Source organism: Crotalus tigris, unplaced genomic scaffold (genome assembly GCF_016545835.1).
Source record: "Crotalus tigris isolate CLP2741 ecotype Arizona unplaced genomic scaffold, ASM1654583v1 scf7180000020588.15403103151:6194809, whole genome shotgun sequence".
NCBI classification, from domain to species: domain Eukaryota; kingdom Metazoa; phylum Chordata; class Lepidosauria; order Squamata; family Viperidae; genus Crotalus; species Crotalus tigris.
Window position 1 is genome coordinate 3,383,352 of NW_024098092.1, and position 22,085 is coordinate 3,405,436.

At 46.6% G+C, this 22,085-nt stretch overlaps 1 protein-coding gene across 11 annotated transcripts in view; it reads left to right on the top strand.

The window, feature by feature from the left end:
- The window catches only part of ACAP3 (ArfGAP with coiled-coil, ankyrin repeat and PH domains 3), a 78,915-nt gene that overhangs the window by 10,730 nt on the left and 46,100 nt on the right, over positions 1-22,085 (top strand). For all 11 annotated transcript variants that reach the window (XR_005559635.1, XR_005559637.1, XR_005559642.1 and 8 more), the window contains exons 2-4: positions 12,992-13,049; positions 14,467-14,586; positions 16,921-16,974. Coding sequence is in view for 4 of the 11 variants with exons in the window: in XM_039367228.1 (XP_039223162.1) it covers positions 12,992-13,049; positions 14,467-14,586; positions 16,921-16,974 (232 nt within the window). In the remaining 7 variants the exon portion in view is untranslated. The remainder of the gene's footprint in view (positions 1-12,991; positions 13,050-14,466; positions 14,587-16,920; positions 16,975-22,085) is intronic.

A 22,085-nucleotide genomic window follows, 5' to 3' on the forward strand; every position in this document is an offset into this window, starting at 1 on the left:
TATATTGGCTTTGTAGTGGTGGTTTTACTTGATGACTGATGGCATTTTCTGTTGGGGTTTTTTTGGGGGGGCGGTTTTGCAGAAGGGGACTTTTGGCGGGCTCAGCAGGGCAGAGACAGCCTGGACAATTCCTATTGGCTTCTGAAAGCCAATAGAATTAGACTCTATTCAAGAGAGTCTATTCTATTGGCTTTCAAAAGCCAGTAGAATAAAAGGGAGCAGCACAGCCAAGGAAAAGGGGGGGAAAAATGGCGAGCTGCGTTGTTTGGCGACCCCCGTGAAATGATAATTCGACCCCAAATGGGGTCCCGACCCACAGGTTGAGAACCACTGGTTTAGTGACTGCTGGAAGTTACAGCGGCGTTGAAAAAAAGTGACCTACGATTTATTTTCACACTTAGGACCGTTGTGGCATCTGCCTGGTCCTGTGATCAAAATCCAGGACACTAGGCAACCGATCCATATTTATGACGGTCGCAGCCTGTCCCGGGGTCAAGCGACCCCCTTTTGTGACCTTCTGACAGCCGAGGTCAATGGGGAAGCCGGATTCACTTAACAACATCTGCAGCGATTCACTTTAACAACGGCGGCGAGAAAAGTCGTAAAGTGGGTCATAAAACCACTTAACAACTGTCTCACTGAAGAACAGAAATTTGGGGCTCGCTCAAGGGGGAGGGGTTCATAAGTTGAGGACTCCTCGTATAGTGAGCGAGGCGCAAGATCTCCGAAAGGTAGTTTCCGCCTCATTCTTTTCCCGCGAGGCGATGGTTTGCAAACGGGACGAACTTTGAAAAACCTTGTTATCCCTTTCCTACAGCAAGGAAAGTCTGTAAATCGCCCTTGCCGTTGGGAGATGGGGGAGACGAAATCTCTAGGAAGGTTCCCCCAGCTTTTGCCCCTGGCTCTTGGGTTGGATCCGACCTCGACGCAGCCTCCTGCGGAAACCGGTGGCTTGAGAATGTCTGAAAAAGACCCTCCGTGGCTAGAGACGAGGGAAGAAAACGGCTTCAGCAGGAAAGTCCTCCAGTCCTTCCTGTGAACTGAGTTGAAAGTCCAGGCAGGCCATTTTGCGTTCTGCCGGCGCCGTCCTTGGATTCGGGTGTGTGTGTGTGTGTGTGTGAGGCTCCTGCTGTTTGGCCTGATGGTTCAAGCCCAACATACATTTTCTCAGCCTTGACTTGAGCTTGGCACGGCTTAAAAGGTCTCAAGGCTGGTTCTGAAATTTGCCTCCAGGCTTTGTATCCGAAGCCATGAAACCGGCATAATGACGGCTTTGAATGGTGAGGATAATGGCCAAGGGTGCGGGTGGTTTTTCCCTCCCCCCCCATCCTTTGGTTAGAAGTTTTAAAATAAATATCTAGGAGTGGGAAGATGTGGCTCCACGATGATATACACGAGCAGAGAAAGAGTGACGGTTTTTCCTGTTTCATCACCTGCCCTCAAAAGAGAGAAAGAGAGAGAGAGAGAAAGAGAGAGAGAGAGAGAGAGAGCAGAGTGGCTTGACCCACATACAGACTGAGTCACTCCCCTGGCCTTTCTTTGCCCTTCTCTTTAATTCACAAGGAAATCCCACCCCTTCTCCTCTTTTCGACCGACCTTTCCTTCAATTTCCCAGGGAATAAACCTGAATGAAATTACAGGAGGTGGAAAAGGGGTGGTTGAGGTGGGGAAGGTCTGCCTGCCCAGTCTGCTCTGGCTGCTGCGAAACCTGGAGCTGTAAAACCTTGGATGGGGTGCCACGGGCAAGGAAATTCCGTACAGAAAGGAGAATTGTTGGGAGGACACAGCTGCGAGTGTTAAAACACGGACAATTCAGTTCCTGTAGCAGAAGCTGGGGAGAAAGAGGCAGAATATTGTCTGGCAAACAAAATAAAAAAATAAAAATTTAAAAACGAGAGGAAAATACCCTCCAGTGTTCCTGAGACAGAAAGCGGGGAGCCATTTGGGTCCCACAAGCTTGGGAAAAAAAATGAAAAATAGACAAAAGGGCGAGAGAAGGAGGATGAGGAACTGTCCCTTGCCAAACGCTCGCTCTGTTGAGGACGGACGATGGAGTGATGTGTAAGTCAATTGTTGCCCGCTTGATGAAGTCAGGCCGGGGGGGGGGGGACAATCTCTGGAGTGTTGAGTGCGTCTATGCACCTGTGATTTCTGAGCGTGGCGCTGGTCCCTACCCAAAGACGGAACACCTGCAAACTCTGGCTGTGAGCGGCTGAGTGAAGGCGCTTCCGCCTCGGCCTCGCTGGCTTTCGAACCGGTGCCAGCTGCCGGCATGGTTTATGAAGGAGGCTGGGCGCCACGCCTGCCAAGGACCCCGGGAGAAGGAAGTTGGCATGAAAGCATCTCCGTGCAGCTGTCGAAATCAATGGCAGGGGCTCCTTCTCTCCCCCCCCAGCTCACTGGGAAAAGAGGGATGGGGATCCCTGGCCAAGAGTCCCGGCCGCTGGAGCAAACGCCAGCTGCAAACGGCCCCGGAGGAGAAAGGAAAAAAAAAAAAAGAGGGTCTCCCCCCCCCTTAGTTTGAGGAAGAATCTCCACTTGTATTACAGGTACTCCCCGACTTACGGCCACGGTTGAGTCCAAGATGTCTGTCGCTCAGCAAGACCGTTAAGTGCTCCCTTTTACAACCTTTCTTGCTGCAGTTAAGTGGATCGCTGCAGTTCTTAAATTAGTAACACGGTTTGTTAAGTGAATCTGGCTCCCCCAAGGAAGGTCGCAAAAGAGGATCGCGGGACCCTGGGGGAATGCCACCATCGTAAATACGAGTCGGTTGCCAAGGGCCTGAATTTGGATCACCTGGCCAGGGTTGTAAGTGTGAAAAGCGGCCATAGGGCCGCTTTTTCGGTGCCGTCGTAAGTTTGAATACCCGTTAGACGAATGGCTGTAAGAGAAGGACCATACGTATACGTCTGCAGTCTTTTTTAAATATATACTGGCTCCTATATTCTTTTTTATGTTAGAAGACGGAATAACACAGTTGGAAGGATGGTGGGCTCCTCCCGGTACGTTGGACTGCCGGGTAGCCATCGAATGTTGCCGTGTGTGTGTGTGTGTGTGTGTGTGTGTGTGTGTGTGTGAGAGAGAGAGAGAGAGAGAGAGAGAGAGAGAGAGAGAGAGAGATGGATGAATCTAGTCCATAGCCCTGCATTATTTGGCTGGCTGAAGCCCAGGCTGAGTATTTGCTATTTTTTTATTTGGCAAAGGGAGTACAATTTTGGAAGCGAGGAGAGGATATTTAATAATAATAATAATAATAGTAAAGTTGGAAGGGACCTTGGAGGTCATCTAGTCCAACCCCCTGCTCGGGCAGGAAACCCTACACCATTTCGGACAAATGGCTGTCCAGTCTCTTCTTAAAAACTTCCAGTGTTGGAGCATTTACTGCTTCTGGAGGCAGGCTGTTCCACTGATTAATTGTTCTCACTGTCAGGAAGTTTCTCCTTAGTTCTAGGTTGCTTCTCTCCTTGATTAGTTTCCACCCATTGCTTCTTGTCCTGCCTTCAGGGGCTTTGGAGAATAGCTTAATTCCCTCTTCTTTATGGCAGCCCCTGAGATATTGGAACACTGCTATCATGTCCCCCCTTTGTCCTTCTCTTCGTTAAACTAGATTTGTTGCTCACAGTTATGTTGTGGGACTCTTGGTGCTCTCTGAGCTCAGTTGGATTTTTTTGCAGACGTTTCATGACCCTACTTGGTAATAATATCAGTTATGGGAGTCCTCGTGAGGTTTTGTGAAACTGGGGTGTGTGTGAATGGATGTATCATCCCAGCCAATCAGGGTTGCTACCTGATCCCAACCAATAAGGAGTCGTGGGGCAGCACCCCCCAAATACAGGGAGAGCTGGGCAGACTGGATCAGATGTATGAGCAGGAGCCCCCCCCCTCTCTCTAAGGCTGTCTAATGTAGTTACAGGGGTGTCCAAACTTGGTAATTTCTGGGACTTCAACTCCCAGAATTCCCATCCACAAGTCTTAAAGTTGACCGAGCTGGACATCCCTGGTGTGGGGTCTCAAAGAACGTTGCTGGTTCGGAGGCTCTTTTACGGATGAAGCTGTTTAGGATGAGGCAGAAACACTAAATGGAAGTTCACTCCTCCAAAGTTCCCCATTTCTTTATAATTTCACTAAGGGGGGGATTCTGGAAAGGAAAGAAGATTTCCGGAGCACAGCTGACTTTGTGTAAACAACTGCCCTGTTTCAGGGGAGGGTTTTTTTGTTTTGTTTTTTTGAAGGAGGGGGATATTTTAAGAATTGCTTTGGCTGGGATTTAGTGGTGGCTTTTTCTGGGCCATGATGGGAATTTAAAGCATTGCTATTTGAAGGGCATCCCCGCAAGGCAGTTGGTTTTTTTTTTAAATAAAATTAAAAAGAGACAATTCTTTCCTTCTGACCTTTGGGTTTCAAACTCCTGCCTCGCTCAGATTTTAGAAAGTTAAAAAGCCGCAATTTTTTTTTTTATTTTATTTTTAAAAAGGCAGACGGGCCTGGAACACCCACAGGGCATTCCATTGCGAGTTCTAATGGACTGCAAGATCATCAAGGCAGAGAGGAAGTTAGGAAGCATTAATCTTGGTTTGCTGGTTTGTCTCTTTGTGTAGGGTGCAAATCGGCCCGGTTTTGGTGTATTTGCCGTTCAGTTTGGGCTTGCCCACAAAAAGAGGCAAGACAAGCAACAACGGATGGCAACTAATCAAGGAGAGAAGGAATCTGGAATGAAGGAGAAACTTCCTAACACTGAGGACAATTAACCCGTGGTTAATTGTTGCCTTCAGAATCGGGATTTTCTGAAAAAGAGGGCAATGCTCTGGAAATCTAGTTTAAATATTTGTCTTAGCTTGGAATGTGTCAATCCCTGGATATTTCTTCTTTTTCTTCTTCTTCTTAAGCTAAAAATATTGGGGAGGTGGGTGGGTGGGTGGGAGGGATCGAGTTCCCCGTTTTAACTTTCTCATGTGCCAAATGGGGTCTAAACTCAGGGAAGTTGTGCTTACACACGTGGAGGGAGAGAGGGTGGTGGATTTGTGTATCTTGGCTGGAGGAAGAGAGCCACGATTAATTCTTGGTTGATCTGTTTTGTCTGCTTCATCCTGCTTTATGTTCCCACCAGCCTGCAGGAAATGAAGTAATTCTGTTCCGCTCAGGGGTGGCTGATGGGAAATAATCCTGGGTACATAATAAGCAGGGAACACATAATTATCCTGTAATTGGGGGAACAACTAGCTATTTGGAGATATGGATCTTTGGCCAACAACTTATTGGTGCTATTGAGCACAGAGCAGTAATTCTCAATCTTGGCAACTTTAAGATGTGCGGACTTCAATTCCCACGAAGGAAGGAAGGAAGGAAGGAAGGAAGGAAGGAAGGAAGGAAGGAAGGAAGGAAGGAAGGAAGGAAGGAAGGAAGGAAGGAAGGAAGGAGTGAGCCTCCAGGATGGAGGTGCAAGGGAGGAAGTATTGTGATGTGTGCCAAATGTTGCAGGTTTAAGTGACTTTTTAAAACCTAAAGCCTTGCCCTCCTCCTTCTGTGCAGTACAGTACAGTGAAACATATTCCAAGTGCACTAAATGAAATTTATTTTCCATTCATTCTTAATATTACATTGCCTTTTGTGTGTTGCCCTTATACTCCCCAAAGTTTTTATTTCCAAGTCAGGGTAATAGATGGCATAGAAAAAAGATGCATCATAAATACAAAATTCCGGTTTCGACCGCCAGGGAGAAATCTATTGGTTGTGCTTCTCCCTCTCTCTCTCTCTCTCCCTCCCTCTCTCTCACACACACACACACATACACACACCCCGATGACATGCAATTTTGACAGCCAGGTTTTTTTACTAAAAATATACCCCAATGCGAAGGGCCGGGTGCCACATTTGACAGGCCCCGCGAAATCTAGAGCCCCTTTGAGGGATTGGAGCAGATGCCAGCCGCGGTGGCCATCCCTGGATCCCCTGAGCATGGAGACGGTTGCCATGGTGAAGGGTTGCCATGGTGCCGTCTTCTCACATGGGGAGAAAGAGAGCGAAGGTGGGAGGTGTGTGGAAGAAGCCTGGTTTGGGGGGGGGGGGAAATCCTTGAATTTGTGTTGGCCTTCTCCGGTATCTGGCTGCGTTGACTCGTCTCTTAAGGATTCTCGTGGACTGCAACCGTTCCCTCGGCAGATTTGTCCCAAATGCCCGGCTTCTGGTCTCCAAGAGATGCTTGAAAAGCACCAATACGCTAACACGAGGGTCGATCCATGTTCCTCGTGCTCATTTGTCAAAAGCACTTACAATTTTAACTTTCTCACCACCAGTGGTGGGCTGTCGAGCCATGCGAAGCCGGAATTAGCTAAAGATCAAAGCAGAATAAATCCTGGAGAGTTAAAGTTTGTTTTTAACTCGAGCAAAAGTGGGGAGTAGAATCCGTTGCATTTGGTGGCGAGTTGGCTAAGGAGCCACCAGGGTTTTATGCAAAAGAGAAATTGGATGGTTTTGCCTTATGGGTGGTCCTCGATTTACAACAGTTCGTTTCGCGACCGTTCAGTGTTAACAGCAGCACTCAAAAAAAGTGACTTATAACCATTTTTTCACACTTAACGACCGTGGGCTTGTAGTCGGGAGCTTGAGGTCATAGCATCACAATGCTAATAAGGTAGCATCGTTTCCTCATTCAGCATCTTGCCAGCAGCAGGAAAATACAGGTAATCCTCCCCCTTACGACGGTTCATTCAGTGACCGTTTGAAATTACAGCGGCGTTGAAAAGAAGGATGTAGGACTCTTTTCACACTTGGGACCACTGAGGGCCCCCCCTCCCAGGGTCACCTGATCAAAATTCGGACGCTTGGCAACCGACTCACATTTATGACGGTCGCAAACTCGCTTCACAAAGTTCTCGCTTAGCAACAGAAAATGTGGGCTCAGTCGTGGTCGTAACTTGAGGACTACCTGTAATAGGGTGGCGGGTCCCTATTATAGTGTGTGGGGGGTATCAGGCTCTGGGCCCCAAGGGGGAGAAAAAGCCACATTTCTAACTGTGAAGCTTGATAACTGGTTGCATGCAGAGGGCGCTGGCTGGCTGTGCCTTTCATGTGTCTGAACTATTTTACATGCCTGATTATGCCGTAAGGCTTTCAAGCCTCCATAAATGGGAAGGCATCCGATTCATTCTCGCTTGATTTAACGCTTATGAGATGTTCATTCAGGCTAAGTTTAGTTTTGTACCTTGTACCCACTGACTTCCCTGCTCTGACTCTGCCTACCTTTCAAGACTGCATCCTGCAGCTTATCAATTTCAGGCCAAGGGTACCGGTCAGCCTGGGGGGGGGGGAAATGTGTCCTTCTAATGGTATAGGATAGGTTCTCCTGCTAGAGCAAGGGGCTGGACTAGAAGACCTCCAAGGTCCCTTCCAGCTTCTGTTCTGTTCTATTCTATTCTATTCTATTCTATTCTATTCTATTCTATTCTATTCTATTCTATTCTGCATTCTATTCTATTCTATTCTGCATTCTATTCTATTCTGCATTCTGTTCTGTTCTTTTCTGCATTCTGTTCTATTCTGCATTCTATTCTATTCTGCATTCTGTTCTATTCTGCATTCTATTCTATTCTGCATTCTATTCTATTCTATTCGAATGAAGGCAGAGATAATATTCTTCGATCCTTTGTGAGCTGGTATGTGTGTGTGTGTGTGCATGTGTATGCGTGCATTTGAAGCCACAAAGCTCTGCGCTTTCATCCTTCAACACAACGGGCTGTGAAACATTCTGCAACGCTCGCAGAATAAATTATGCAAAAAGAAAGTTGCAAGACGTGCAGTTAGAAAATTGTAGGGGTGACGGCTTTTGTGTCGGGCTCAGTGTTTACAATCCAATCCTGGCTACAGAGATGTCATTTTTCCACACACCCCCTCGGGTGCCTGGCGGTTCTTCCTTGCTGGCCAGGTGCGAGGGGAGGAGAGGGAGCCACAAACACCCCCCCTGATCCAACCAAACCCTGCGTTAGACATGGCTACAAACTCATTACCGGTCTGTTGGCAAAATGCCACCGTGGCAGAGCTCATAAAGCAATTTACCCAGGGTTAATGTGCTTGGCGCGTGCCATCCCGTGGGTGAGATGGGGGGGGGGGAAACAATGTGACCCTTGGCAGCCCAAGAGGAAATTCACAGCCTCGCCCTCCTGCTTTTCCAGCCACAGACCGACTGGCTCTTGGAATCGGTGGGATTTTTCTTTTGATGGGGGTTTTCATCTGGCTGTGGTTTGCTGCTGTGTTTCTGTTCTGCGACATCGCTGAAATCCGGGGGAGAGCTTTAGACCTGGATCCAAAGAACTTGGCTGAAGCCAACGCAGGGAAGAAATTGGGTGGTGGTGGTGGTGGGGTATTCCAAATCAGTCCTTCAAATTCCCAATGAAATGCTTCCAAACAGAGATTTCTCTTGAGTGACTTGAAATATGTTAACATTGGCAGGTAAAGTAAGGGCAGGAACATCGTGCGATGATGCCATTGTTAGTTTTCCAGCATTGTCTTTCTTGTCCTCTTCCTCCTTCTCCTCTAAAAAGTCCTTCCTTCCTTCCTTCCTTCCTTCCTTCCTTCCTTCCTTCCTTCCTTCCTTCCTTCCTTCCTTCCTTCCTCTCTCCCTCCCTCCTTCCCCTTGGCATTTGTGCTTCTCTCTTCAGCACTTCACGGAAGCATCCCAGCCAAACAGACAGGGAAAAGATTTCCATGCAGAGCTCACGTGACTTCCAGGCCAGGAGAATAAAAATAGCGAGAAGGAATCAGCCCAGGAGAAACACGTTCATGATTGTAGTTCAGAAAAAGGCCAGGCCTTGCCAACAATATGGGGGGGGGAGGCTAAAAAAGAAGCAGGCAGATGCAGAATATATCTCTGTGGAGCCAGCTTCAAGAAGGATGGATCAAATGTGGTCCAGATTGTGGCTCTTCACTGCCAGCGGACAGGGAATAACTGCCTCGTCGGAATTTTGATCCGGTGACCCTGGGGATGGTGCAAGGGTCGTACGTGTGAAAAACAGCCCTACGTCCCTTTTCTCCTCGCTGTTGTAACTTTGAATGGTCCCTAAATGAACCGTTGCAATTCGAGGACTACTTATACGTAGTGTGAAATCTTCCGAGAGCAAAAAATGTCCGGCAGATGGAAATCTTCATTTATTCTCCTTGTGAAATGAGCAGGTATTTCTGACGGTCTTGTGGGAAACAAGAGCTAAAGGCCAGCTGTCCTCCCTGGACCGCAGGGCTCCTTCCTCTGTTTTGCTTCTTCCAGTTCCCTGTTGTTGAACGAAACCAGATCCCTCCTGTCTTATGTAATCCAGATCGGTGATTAATGGCTCGAAGCGTTTTCTCCCCCGTTTCTTATAGTTTTTGTGGATGCTTATTTTTCTTGAAGTGGCGCTTACAGTGTCTGGATGCCAAGTTGTCTGGGTGTGAGTGTCTTTTTTTTTTTTTGCTCAGAGGGGTGTTCTGACACCCTGTCATGACTCCCGGGGCCGCTGCCAAGTGGGCCGCAGGAATCTAGCGGTGCTGCCTTGCGCCGTCAGGGAGAGACAGACTGTCTGACGTAGGAATTGCAGGCATCCGGCTTGGAAGTGCAACAGGGTGCCAAAGTCAATCTGGGTTTGAAAAGAACTCCGGCTGGTCTCGGAGAGGCAAACTGGATCTACTCTGTTAGAAGGTCCCGGCCTTCAGAAGCCTAAAATGGTACTGAGTTGCATGTCAGATCCCTTGGGAAGGGACCAGAAGTCTTTAACAGAATTCAACATAAAGAGAATGTCTCACTTCGGGTTGATGGGGTGCAAAGCGTTTAGAACAGTGGTTCTCCACCTGTGGGTCGGGACCTCATTTGGGGCCGAACGACCATTTCACGGGGGTCGCCAAACAACGCAGTCCGCCATTTTTTCCCCCTTTTCCTTAGCTGTGCTACTCCCTTTTATTCTATTGCCGTTTGAAAGCCAATAGAATAGACTCTCTTGAATAGAGTCTAATTCTATTGGCTTTCAAAAGCCAATAGGAATTGTCCAGGCTCTCTCTGCCCTGCTGAGCCCGCCAAAAGTCCCCTTCTGCAAACGGTGCTGCACCCGTTGAGTAGTCCTCGACTTACGACCAGTTGAGTAGTCCTCGACTTATGACCGGTTGGGGGTCGCGGCATTAAAAAGGTTGAGAACCACTGGTTTAGAAGCTTCTTCCAGCCGCCAATTTCCAGCTCTCTCAGGTGGCATGGCTGTTTTGACCTCCGTCGCTACCTCTAAATCTGCCAAGACAGCAATTTCTCTCCACAGTAAGGGATCTTCCCGGTTCTGGGATTCCGGAAGGCCCTATTCCATGTGCTCTTTTTGACTGATAATACGGTCAGGCCATGTTCTCCAAAGGGGTGGCACCTGGTTCCTTCGAAACGTCTTCCTTTGGGCACTTGCTCACTTTCTCTGGTGTTCCTGTTCACTTAATCTTTCTTGGAAGTCTCCTCCAACCTCACCAAAGGCATCTTTCCAGCATGCCAAAGCTTGTGAGAGTTGGAGAAGAGGTCACACAAACTCACGTGTCTCTCCCCTTCCTGCGGATGCCGCGATCATGAGGTGCGTGCCATTACTCTCTCTGACTCACCTTCACGAGAGCTTCCAGACAGGAGTTCTCCTGCCCCTGGGCCACTGTCAGGTCTATAGATTATAGTTCTGTGTACCAATCACCACTGGATTCCTTTCCGGAAGGCCAGGCTCTTTCTGTCTGCTTCTGCCCATTTCTCCCTGGTTGTAGGAAGCCAGGCAGATCTTTGAGTGCCTGGCTCACTTGGAGAGCCAAAAAGGATCCAAAGCTGGAAAGGTGTTAGCTGAATCAGATGGGAAATGCCTTCTTCCGCATGAGGTAGAACGCATCTTTTGGGACTAATTGGGAGCAAAGTGTGTTTGAGAAGTCTTTCTGTTCTTTGTGTGTGTGTGTGTGTGTGTGTGTGTGTGTGTGTGTGTGTGTGACATATGAGAGAGAGAAAGAGAAGTGGTGGCTTCTTCTAAACCTGAACTCAGGTGGAGAATACCAACAGAGATGACAGACGTAGAGCAGAGAGACACAGAATGTTCTATGGAACAACTGCCTAATCCGGAGATTTTGCTTACGTTCCTCTCTCTGCTGGGTTGAGAAAACAGCCAGATCGATACCTACACAGTTTCACCTTCCAAGCATGAGAACACCAAAAAGCTGGGCGTCCCTAGATCCTAGTTTACTCCTGTCCAATTATTTTCTGCGGGATGGGATGAAAGTTCTGGATCCACCACACAAATGAGCCGGGAACGGGCTCAACAAAGGTGGCCATAGACCAGCGGTGGGCAACTAGGGCCCTTTTGTGACGTAGGGACTTTAACTCAGGAATGACGCTGGCTCGGGAATTCTGGGAGGTCGTAAAGGGGCCATAATTGCCCACCCCTGTCATAGCTCTCCCCTACCACAGAAGGTCTTCTTCTGCTCTGATGCATCCTCTGAACCACACAGCCCAAGAGATCCTTTCGCTCTCCTCTGAAGTTTCCAGATAGAATTGGGGAAAGTGGACGGGTGATTTGGCTTGGTGTAAAGCATCTACCTTGGAAAATGGACGGGTGATTTGGCTTGGTGTAAAGCATCTTCCTATGTCCCTGAATTCCAGACCCTAAGCAAGCAAGCGCTTGGGCTTGAAGGGAGCCGTCCACGGTGAGGGCCCACCTACTCAATAGTCCTCCCCGTTCTACTACTACCCAACAGATAGTATTTCTATTTAAATTCCGGTGGGAGTAAATGAATCAAGAAAAATGGCTTGGATAGAAACCAGGGTCTTCTTTACTTGGTTAGCCGAGATACGTTTCCGTTTAAGGAAGGCAAGGATCTGCCCCCTTCAGCAGAGGGACAATGCACTCTGAAGGAAAATGGAGCTTGCCGAGACGAATGGATGCTGAGAAGAGGAAGTGATCGGAGAGTGGAAACAAGGGGCGTGTGTGCTGTCAGGATACTGGAAGAGAGCAAGCCAAGGCATTTCACAAGCTCTCCCTCCCCCCTCCTCCCCCCTTCTCTTCTGCATCACAAACCACACAATTAGGAGCTGCAAACCCCTGGGATTTGGCCAGGCTGGTAGGTGGGTGGGTGGACGGACAAGTTGGCCCCGTGGTTTATTGCACTTCCAGGAGACAGTTTAAAGGAACCATTGTCTGGTTCTACCACCAAAATGAGCTCCAGAAGAAACATTTATTTTCTCTCTCTCTCTCTCTCTCTCTCTCCCTCTCTCTCTCTCTCTCTCTCTCTCTCTCTCTCTCTCTCTCTCTCTCTGGCTCACCCGTACTTCCAGATTGACTAAATTCTAAGTCCCAGATCTTGGCTTATTAATATTGTTTCCTCTGGAGTGCCTCGGTGTATGCGCATAGCTATGGGGCTGGGGAGGGGAGGGTAGCCTGCTAATGTGTGCTGGAGATTATTCTGGACTATATTTCTTTAAAACAGAGGAAAAACAGGCCTTGACAACATGCTATAGAATTCTTCCTCTGAGCCATGGCAAAAGCTGAAGTTCAGCTCTGCTGTTAGACCATGTGAAATTTGTGCAGTGCGATGTGAAACGAAATTCAGATACAAAGTGGGAGGGAACATTGAAAAGGAATTGTTCTCCTTCCTTCCTTCCTTCCTTCCTTCCTTCCTTCCTTCCTTCCTTCCTTCCTTCCTTCCTTCCTTCCCTCTCTCTCTTCCTTCCCCTCCCTCCAAAACATCTCTCCATGAGCCTAGCTTACAAAATGAGCCCCAAAACTGACGGAGAAGTGGTTCAGAAGTTGAACGGACGAAAGCAAGGAGATGAAGCTGATTGAACCGTGGTTGCCAAGCGACTCTCCGAGCCGTCGTGCGGCCTAGACCTCGGCCCAAAGAGGGTTCCCCTTCCTCTGCTCCCATCCTGTCTTTCTGCTGTCGCAGTAGTGTCGCTTTCTCCTAGCTTCGTAACTGATGCTTCTGTGTGGGGTGGCAAGCTGGCGTTTTAATTTCCATTTTTTCTTTTTTGCAGGGCGACCATAGATGAGGTAGAAACAGACGTGGTGGAGATAGAAGTCAAGCTTGATAAGGTAAGAAGGAAAAAAGATCTCAGCAGGAAGAACCAGGGGTTGGGATCACCCTAAATGCAGAAGGCGGAAGGTTGAGGCTGGGCTGCGTGCAATATAATAATAATAATAATAATAATCAAAAAAGTCTGGATAGTGGAGGTGGCAGTGCCTGGAGACAGCAGAATAGACGAGAAAGAACTGGAGAAGATCACAAAATACAAAGACCTACAAATAGAAATAGAAAGACTGTGGCAAAGGCAAGCAAGGGTAGTACCAATAGTAATAGGCACCTTGGGTGCAATCCCAAAACAACTGGAGCACCACTTGAACACCATCATTGGCATTGATAAGTTCGCCATTAGTCAATTGCAAAAGGCGGCCTTACTAGGAACTGCTTCCATCCTGCGACGAGATCTGTAATACCATCAAACATCCACATCTGCCTATCCCAGGTCCTGGGTAAGGACTTGGTGGGTAGACAAAATGCCAAATCCAGTCTGAACATCTGGCTGACTGTGCCATGATCCATAGTAGTAGTAGTAGTAGTAGTAATAATAATAATAATAATAATAATAATAATAATAGATGGGTGTGGCCAATCAGGAAACACTTATTTGCTTAAGTGCAAATTGTGTGTGTGGCAGCTGGCACACGCGGTTCTCCCCCAAACAGCGCACCTCTGCCAAACCTCTGTTTTTGATTGTGGGAGATGGATGTGCTGCAATTAGTGTGAGCGTGTTAATTGCATTTCGGGGCTTCCCCCCCCCCAGAAGAGCTCCTGTTGCAAATAACGTACAGCTTTGCTTAGCTTTTTGGTCAAAACAAAACCGCACTGCAGAAATTGCCACGTTGCAAGAACGAGCTTGCCTTGCTCATCCAGAGGCTGACTCGGGAGCCTCCCTACTGCCCATCTGGCCGCCAGATGTGACCGGGAGCTGCATCTGTTTGCGTTTGTTCCCTGGAATCAGATGCAACAGTGCAAAGAAGGCTTGCCAGATGCTGGGAGCAGAGCGAGCAAAGGGTCTGGACTCAGATTTTATTTCTTGTCTGGCCCTCGCAAGCCTTTTTGTCTAAAATCAAACTTTATGGAAGATTCCAGAGTGGAACTGCCAGTCTGCCTTTCCCCCAAACCTAGGACACAACTGAACATAATTTCTGGTATAAGTTATCCCTTGTGCTCCAGGGGCAGTCACTAGAGGTTTAGAATGCAATTTCCTTTTAACAAGGGATTCTGGGAATTGTAGTTCAAACATCTGGAGTGCCCACGGCACATAAGCATTGGCCGGGCAATAAATCCCAGCTCCCATTCAGCTGCAGGCTCTCCAAATTTACTCCTGCTGAATTGATGTGGGAGCCAGATGGCCTGGCTCCCACACTTAAAAAAAAAAAAAAGGCATGTCATCACCAGGTGGTCTTCTTTCCTTCTTTCCTTTCTCAGCTGGTAAAGCTATGCAGCAACATGGTCGACGCCGGGAAAGCGTACATCATCACCAACAAACAGTTTGTCGGTGGCGTGCGAGACCTGTCCCAGCAGTGCAAGAAGGACGAAATGATCTCGGTAAGAAAGGAGAGCTTGGAAATTGTGAGGGTGTACAAAAGGCTCAGTCAGCTCAGCATGATTGAGTTCAGACTTGCCGTTGCGGACTTGATGATAGGTTGCCTTTCTCACAGACTGGGTGTACAGACTATGACTCTACGTCAGCAGAGAGCAAACGGAACGCTGTCTGAGGAATTCTGGGGGTTGAAGTCCACACAACTCAAAAGGTGTTAAGTTTGGAAAACACAGCTTTGCCGTTTTTTCCCTCCCGATCTCACTGGGTTGTTGTTGTTTTTTAAATCTCATTCAGAGGCAACTTTTGAATTTGGCAATACTGTGTTTGGAAGTGACCGAGCATCTGATTTTTTTTAACCACACAGAGACATTATTATATTGTGGGGGGTTGGGTTGGGTTTTTGTTTGTTTGTGTGTGTGCGCGCCTTTTTAAAGAAACTTTGGCCAAAAGTGTTCACAAAAACGCGCAGATCCTGTGAGGTTATGGTTTCATTCTTCTCATGTGGAATCACAGGGGTTAAGGGCCCCGAGAGATCCTAGGATTTGCTGATCTTGCAAGATTTGGAATTCAGTTCTATTATTTTGTCTTTACTGGGGGATACGGTGATGGAAAAAGAGGCACAAGATGACAGATGGAAGATGGATGTTTAGATAGCCATAGATATTTTCCCGCTATTGTTTTGACTTGTCTGAAAGAAGATGGGATAATGTTATTATCTTTTACTCCAGAGCAGGTTGAAATTACAATAGACAGACAGACAGACAGACAGACAGATAGATGATAGATAGATAGACAGATAGATAGATAATAGATAGATGATAGACAGAGAGACAGACAGACAGACAGAGATAGACAGATAGATAGACAGACAGACAGACAGACAGATAGATGATAGATAGACAGATAGATAATAGATAGATGATAGACAGAGAGACAGATAGACAGACAGACAGAGATAGACAGATAGACAGACAGACAGACAGATAGATAAATGATAGATAGATAGACAGACAGAGATAGACAGAGAGATAGACAGACAGACAGACAGACAGATGATAGATAGATAGATAGATAGATAGATAGATAGATAGATAATAGATAGATGATAGACAGAGAGACAGACAGATAGACAGACAGAGACAAACAGATAGACAGACAGATAGACAGACATGATAGATAGATAGATAGATAGATAGATAGATAGATAGATAGATAGATAGATAGATAGATGATAGACAGATAGATAGATAGATTTTGATTAAATATTTGGAACAAGGTCCTCAGGCTTTCAGCTCTTTAATAGCAGGAAAGGTGTCTTAGAAGCAGAGGTAATAGATTTACTGCAGGAGGGTTCAACTTTTGAGTTCCATAGTATAGCTGTACCCACTTAATGAATTTACCCATTTCTTCTGTTGGCACAACGCGGGGAAGCAAACAGATGGATGTTCACAGTGTGCTAAGCTACTAAAGATTTTACTCTGGTTAGCACAACCAAGGTTAGGGTGGTGGGTGAAAGCACCTACTGGGTTAAATGTGTCATCTGAAAACAACATATGATTTTATATCTGAGGAACAGATTTGATGTTTGGATCGTATTTGGAATTGTTTGAACACACCCCCACTGGCCAGAAATGAAAATATTATTCATGTTCTTAGTAGGCCAGCAGTGACTTAATAAGCATATTGAAGCTTACGCTTGCGATGAATGTTAAAATGTTCTAAATAAAAGCACCAAGTCAGACCTGAAAATTGCAAGCAAACGACAACCACCACGACAAAAAAAAAAAAAAGGTGAGGAAAAAATCCCACACAAACATTCCTAGCTCCCTGCATTTTGGGTGCAAAAGAATAAACAGAAATGAAACGCTTGGCTTTTGTAACTCACAATTAAGCCACACACACACACATCCACAGATTCCGTATGTAGCTAAAAATATCTGAGGCTTTGGATGCCTTAAGAAATTGTGTTGTTTTCTAAAAAGGCAGAATGCGAAGCTGCTGGCAGCTCTTGAACTAGGTCATTGAGCATCCATTATTTGGGAGAGGGGAAACAGGCACGGGAAGGAGATGAGTTTTGGAGGGGGGGCTTTAGGACACTCCTCCAGGGGTGCCTCATTTACATTTGGGGGCTGCAGCTTCATCTCAAATAACACTCTCTGCATGGAACAAGCCTTCGAGCAGAATAAGTTCTACCACCTGATAGAGGAGCCTCAGTTACAACCCATCAGTTCTATAAGAGAGGCGGGATGCTCCAATGCAGATAATGGTCCTTTCTGTAGCTATCTGATGCATGGAACTAAGCCCCCCCTGTATTTATTTATTTTTTTTGCCTTCTGCAGGAATGCTTGGATAAATTTGGAGACAGTTTGCAGGAAATGGTCAACTATCACATGGTGAGTGGCATCTTTTCCCAAGCTGCTTTCTGTGCAGAGATGTTCAACGGATGTTCTTGAAGTCATCTGAATGAGGAGTTCCAGAACATAATAGTGGGTCGATGTAGACCCGTATCTCTCTAGCCAACAGCCAGATAATTGGGGAAGGGGTATGTAATAAGAGATCCCTTTGATCTTCATGTCCCCACCTGAGATGGCCAACACTGTCCCTAGCTGAATTTTTCGTATCTTATGGAAAACGGGATGTTCCTACAGTCTAAAAACCACTTGAATTTCATCAGCTTGTGAGGGCAGTAGGTTGAGCGTTTTAAATATACATTTTTATACCGCTGTTTTAAAAGGACCCATTCTACCCCCATAAAATTGATAACGGTCAGAAAATAGGCTGATCTTTTTTTTTTTTTTTTTTTGCTGTGGATCCTTTTCAGATCCATTGAAACCAGTAAACCCACATTCTAGGTATGGTGAGAAAAAGGCGAGGGAAAGAGAGTGATCTAATATTTTGGGTGGAGAAATGGAAAGAAATCCTCTCCCCAAATAATGGTAACAAACATTCTGCTGTTTTTCTATGTACCCCAGTCAGTACTCTATATACCAAGGGTCTCCAACCTTGACAATTTTAAGACCTGTGGACTTCAACTCCCAGAATCCCCTGCTGGCTGGGGAATTCTGGGAGTTGAAGTCCCCAGGCCTTAAGGTTGCCGAGCTTGAAGATCCCTGCTGTAAACTATATAACCAGCACTCTTTTTTTCTGCCTCTTTTCATGCCCAGATAAAAAGGAAAATGAAAGGTGAAACATTTAGGATATTTTTCCCTTCCCACTAGGTTTTAATTAGTAGATTAATTAAAAAGGAGAGACTCACACAGGCCACTGAAATGTCCCCATATTATGTACCCACATTATAGTCCCGCCTTTAAAAGTTTGCCCATAAATTTCCAAGCCCTTTTAATACTATTCCATATCCTTCTCTGATTGAATTATTATGTGTCTTGAAGTCAGACGAGGACTCTTAATGACCAAATAGTTGGGTTTTTTTCCCCTCCCCAGGACAGTCTCTCCTCTTCCTCTCCCCTTCTCTAGAAATGTGATATTCTTATTTATAAGTTAGCATTTCTTTGATATCAGGAGGCCCCTCCCTCTTGAGGTAATGGGACATCACCCTCTGATTAAGAGATACGTCGCTTTTTAACATCTTAAGAAAGGAAGGAGGGGGGAATCAGGTCTACTTTGGAACCCCCCCCCCGACCAAATGACATAACGTGTGTTGCATTTTGAATCTCAAAGTACATTTGTGTAACTCACCCATTAGTTCATCGGGGCAGGGCTTGGTGAGGGTTCCATAGAAGCTGCTGACTTAGCCTCGAGCTGGCCAAAAGTCTACGTTTGCAGCCGAACTCCAGACAGAGGGAGTGGACGACTCTGGAAGGATTACGATGCTCTCGGGAGGGAAAAAGGAGAAGATGTTGCTCCCGGGGGTTAGTAGGTCTGCGCAGGGTGGAGCCTTGGTTTCCCCCCCCCCACCTCCCCTTATGTCGATGGATTGAAATCGGTCTCTGGAGGCTGTCTGGGGGCAGCGAAGGGACGGTGTAAAATCTGTCACCGAGAGAGAAAGGTGCAAAAAAGGGGCTTCTTTTCCTCGACTGGATTCCGAAAGGGAAGGAAATGCAAAGCAATCCGGGCTTTCCTTTCTGCAGGCCTGCTCTGCGGTTGCCTTCTTTCAAGTTGAAAATTCTGAACAGTCTGTCATGGCAACTGGAGATTCAGGAGCAGACTGCAGCGAGGGGGGTGGGGAATCGGCACCCGCAGGGCACTTGAGGGTGCCTGGGTGAGTGCAAGGGAAGCTAGGATTTCTCTCTCTTTGCTGGGGGGGGGGGACGCCTCTGTCTCCTCCTGCCCCGGGTCGAAGGCCAGCCATGCAAAAGAATTGAGTTCCAGGGTCCCTCTTTGAAGATCACGGGTTCCACGGCTTCTCTAGCAAGGCCCCTTGTAACTATCCCCACGGAAGGTGGACTTTGCCCCCTGTGGGTTGTGAGTGTCAAATCCCCTTTTCCCCCTTTCTCGCTCTACAGCCTCGGAAACCGTTGCAGGAGAAATCTGCCCGCTTGCTATGAAATCAGAGCAGGGCACAATTCTTTCGGCTCCCCGTGGCTCGCTCACTCAGAGCAGACTAATTCCACAAGGGGGTGATGCTCTTAAGAGGTCTGTAGGCTGACTCGGCTTCCAAGCACTTAATTTGATTAGCTTGGTGCGGCTTCTGCTCTTCTGGTGCTTGCTGGGAGTGCACTGATGGAGGCAAGCAGTTCCACTGATCAATTGTTCTAGCTGTCAGGGAATTCCTCCTTAGTTCCAGGTTGCTTCTCTCCATGGTTAGCTTCCATCCGTTGCTTCTCGTCCTGCCTTCAGGCGCTTTGGGGAATAGCTTGACTCCCTCTTCTTTGGGGCAGCCCCTGAGATACTGGAAGACTGCTATCATATCCCCCCTCGTCCTTCTCTTTGTTAAACTAGACGTACCCAATTCCAGCAACCGTTCTTCCTATGTTTTAGCCTCCAGCCCCTTAATCATCTTTATTGTGTTCTCTGCACTCTTTCCAAGAGCAACAAAGAAGCTGGTTTAGTCTAGACCAGGGGTGTCCATCCTTGGCAACTTTAAGACTTGTGGGCTTCGACTCCCAGAATTCCCCAGCCAATGTGAAATGGTTGGCTAGGGAATTCTGGGAATTGGAAGTCCACAAATCTTCAAGTTGCAAAGGATGGACACCCCCTGGTCTAGACAGTAAAAAGTAGGACCTGTGATCAGTTTAACTCTGGCTTAAGCAGAAGGACACCAGAAACACCTCTTCTAAATCTTCTAATGAATACAGATCGATTATTTTTAGCTTTAGGGACTGTTGCAACTTAGGCAATGAAGCAATGCTATGTGAGACATCAGCTCGGAAGCTAATTTATGCTTCTTCTGAAGCTGAAATCACTAACACTGGGGACACGCACTCCCAAAAGAATGTAAAAAACATGGAAGATTAACCATTACTTGTACAAAATAAAGAGGGTTGTTTTTTTTTTAATAAAACGACAAGCTTTCTAGTTAATTGGTTCCACTTTAACCCTCACTGCCCTCACTGGAAAAATATTGTGTGATGCCATCTTGAAATTTTGGCACCCCAAGACTGGCTTAGGTTGACTTTACGATTGGGCCGGTCTTGGAGCCGGGACTTAATCTGAGAAGAAGATCTCCATCTAAAGTGACCAGTGCTGAGTGAGTCACATCCTAAAATCTTGGTGATTACTTTGGAGCTGGGTGGGCAAAAGAGACAGACTTTCTGGAAACTTCTATTTTATACAATCAGCTCCAAGCCTAGTTGGGAAGCCAAAAAAACAACTTGAGAAGTTTAAAAAGCATCGGGGTTGTTGTTTTTTTTAAAGGTGAAGCCAAGTTCTTTTTAAATATAAATATTTAATTCTTTTGGGGGGGGGAATTAATATTCACCTCTCTGCAAATTATCTCTAGGTGATCTTATCAAAGTTTGAAAGCTGATCTTTCAAATAGCTGTTTCTGTGACTTTTATCTTGTGTGATGGATGGGAAGTAGGATTTTTAAAAAATCCCATAATTTTTCGCAAATCACTTTTGTGAACTCTTGTGCTGTTCCAGAACTGAGTTGAACATCTTTACCCTGCTTGCTAGTTTAAATCATCTAACCTGGACACCATCGTTTAACTGTGGGATGGAGAGTTCCACAGGTTAATTAAGAAGTCTCGGTTAACTGTGGCATTCTAATATTAAGTAGGAAAATGTTGTCAGTTTTTCCTAGTTGTTCCACTTGTGAACTTTTTCCAAGTCATTGTTTTCTTGAATTGTTGTCATTTGTTGTGAGAAGATTTGGGCAATTCAAATGGGTATAAATATTTATTGCACGCTTAAGCTCTCTACAAGAATCTACTGAATTACTAACAGTTAAGGGAAATTGAGTGGGAATTAAGAATAGGAAGGGATTCAAGGTGGGCTGGGGTTAGTTGCCTTGTGGGCGTGCAGGAACTCATGACTGATGATGCATTTGACCCCTCCCTCAGGCTCAGCCTGGTCATCCTACATCTGTGTTTCAATTAAATTAAATCAGATCATTAAACCCCTCAAAAATGGTGTGCCCGTGATTTAGTGGACTTCGGGAGAAGAAGCCAATTCTGAGTAAGAAGAAAAGATTGGAAATTAGTGTGTGGAAGCAATGGAGACTTTTGCCCGGTGCCAACCCTCCCATTTGGCTGAGTGAAGCTGATGGATTTGTTGAAATCGGGACCCGTAAACAACAACATTCTGCTCTTTCGCAACGTCTTCAGTCTACTGCCATCTCCTGTTTGTCATCTTCAGCAGCCAAAATGGGAGCGATGGGTCTAGATGTGGCTATAGGTGGATCGGACAGAAATGCAGGCCTGCAGATTCTCAGTTTGCTTAATCTCAGTCTGAATCTCAGAATGGAGAATCCTCAGCAAACATACCTTGGCCAGAATTTTTCGTTTCCCTGGAGGTGAAAATGAACGTTCCCCTTTAGGGTTGCTACGCACTACCTTGCAATTGTGTTACGCATCCCTGTGCAGTTGGAATCTTTGGGCATGTCCTTTGTGTCTGATTTTCACCCGCATCACCAGGGCAAAAATGGCAAAAGGCAAGCGAAGGCGAGCTGGGTGGTCTTTCAGACTTCCTAAATGCTTGCATCTGTTTGCGTTTAAAACCCACTCAGGACCATTTTTCAAGCTCCTACACCAGCTTGCCTCTTGGGCTATATTCCCCTTGGCCAAAGACTTCAAGGGCGGGTAATTGCTTGCGTACCCCTTTGCCAGCAGGACGATGGGTGCTTCGGGCCTCTGCTCGCAAAAAGGCTGCCTTTTGAAGGATTTCCCAAATCATCTCGCAGGAAAACCATACTTGAATAAACAAAACATTTTGTGTTATTTCAAGTGTGGAGGATGTGAATGCCAGAGCTTTGGGGCACAGAGGAGGAAAGTGTGTGCATGTACCCAGGGGATACTGGAGTTTTCAAACCTCAAAAGAATTTGTGGGAGGAGAAAGAGGACATTTTTCCTTCTTTTCTGAAGAAAACCCACAGACCCAGCTTGGT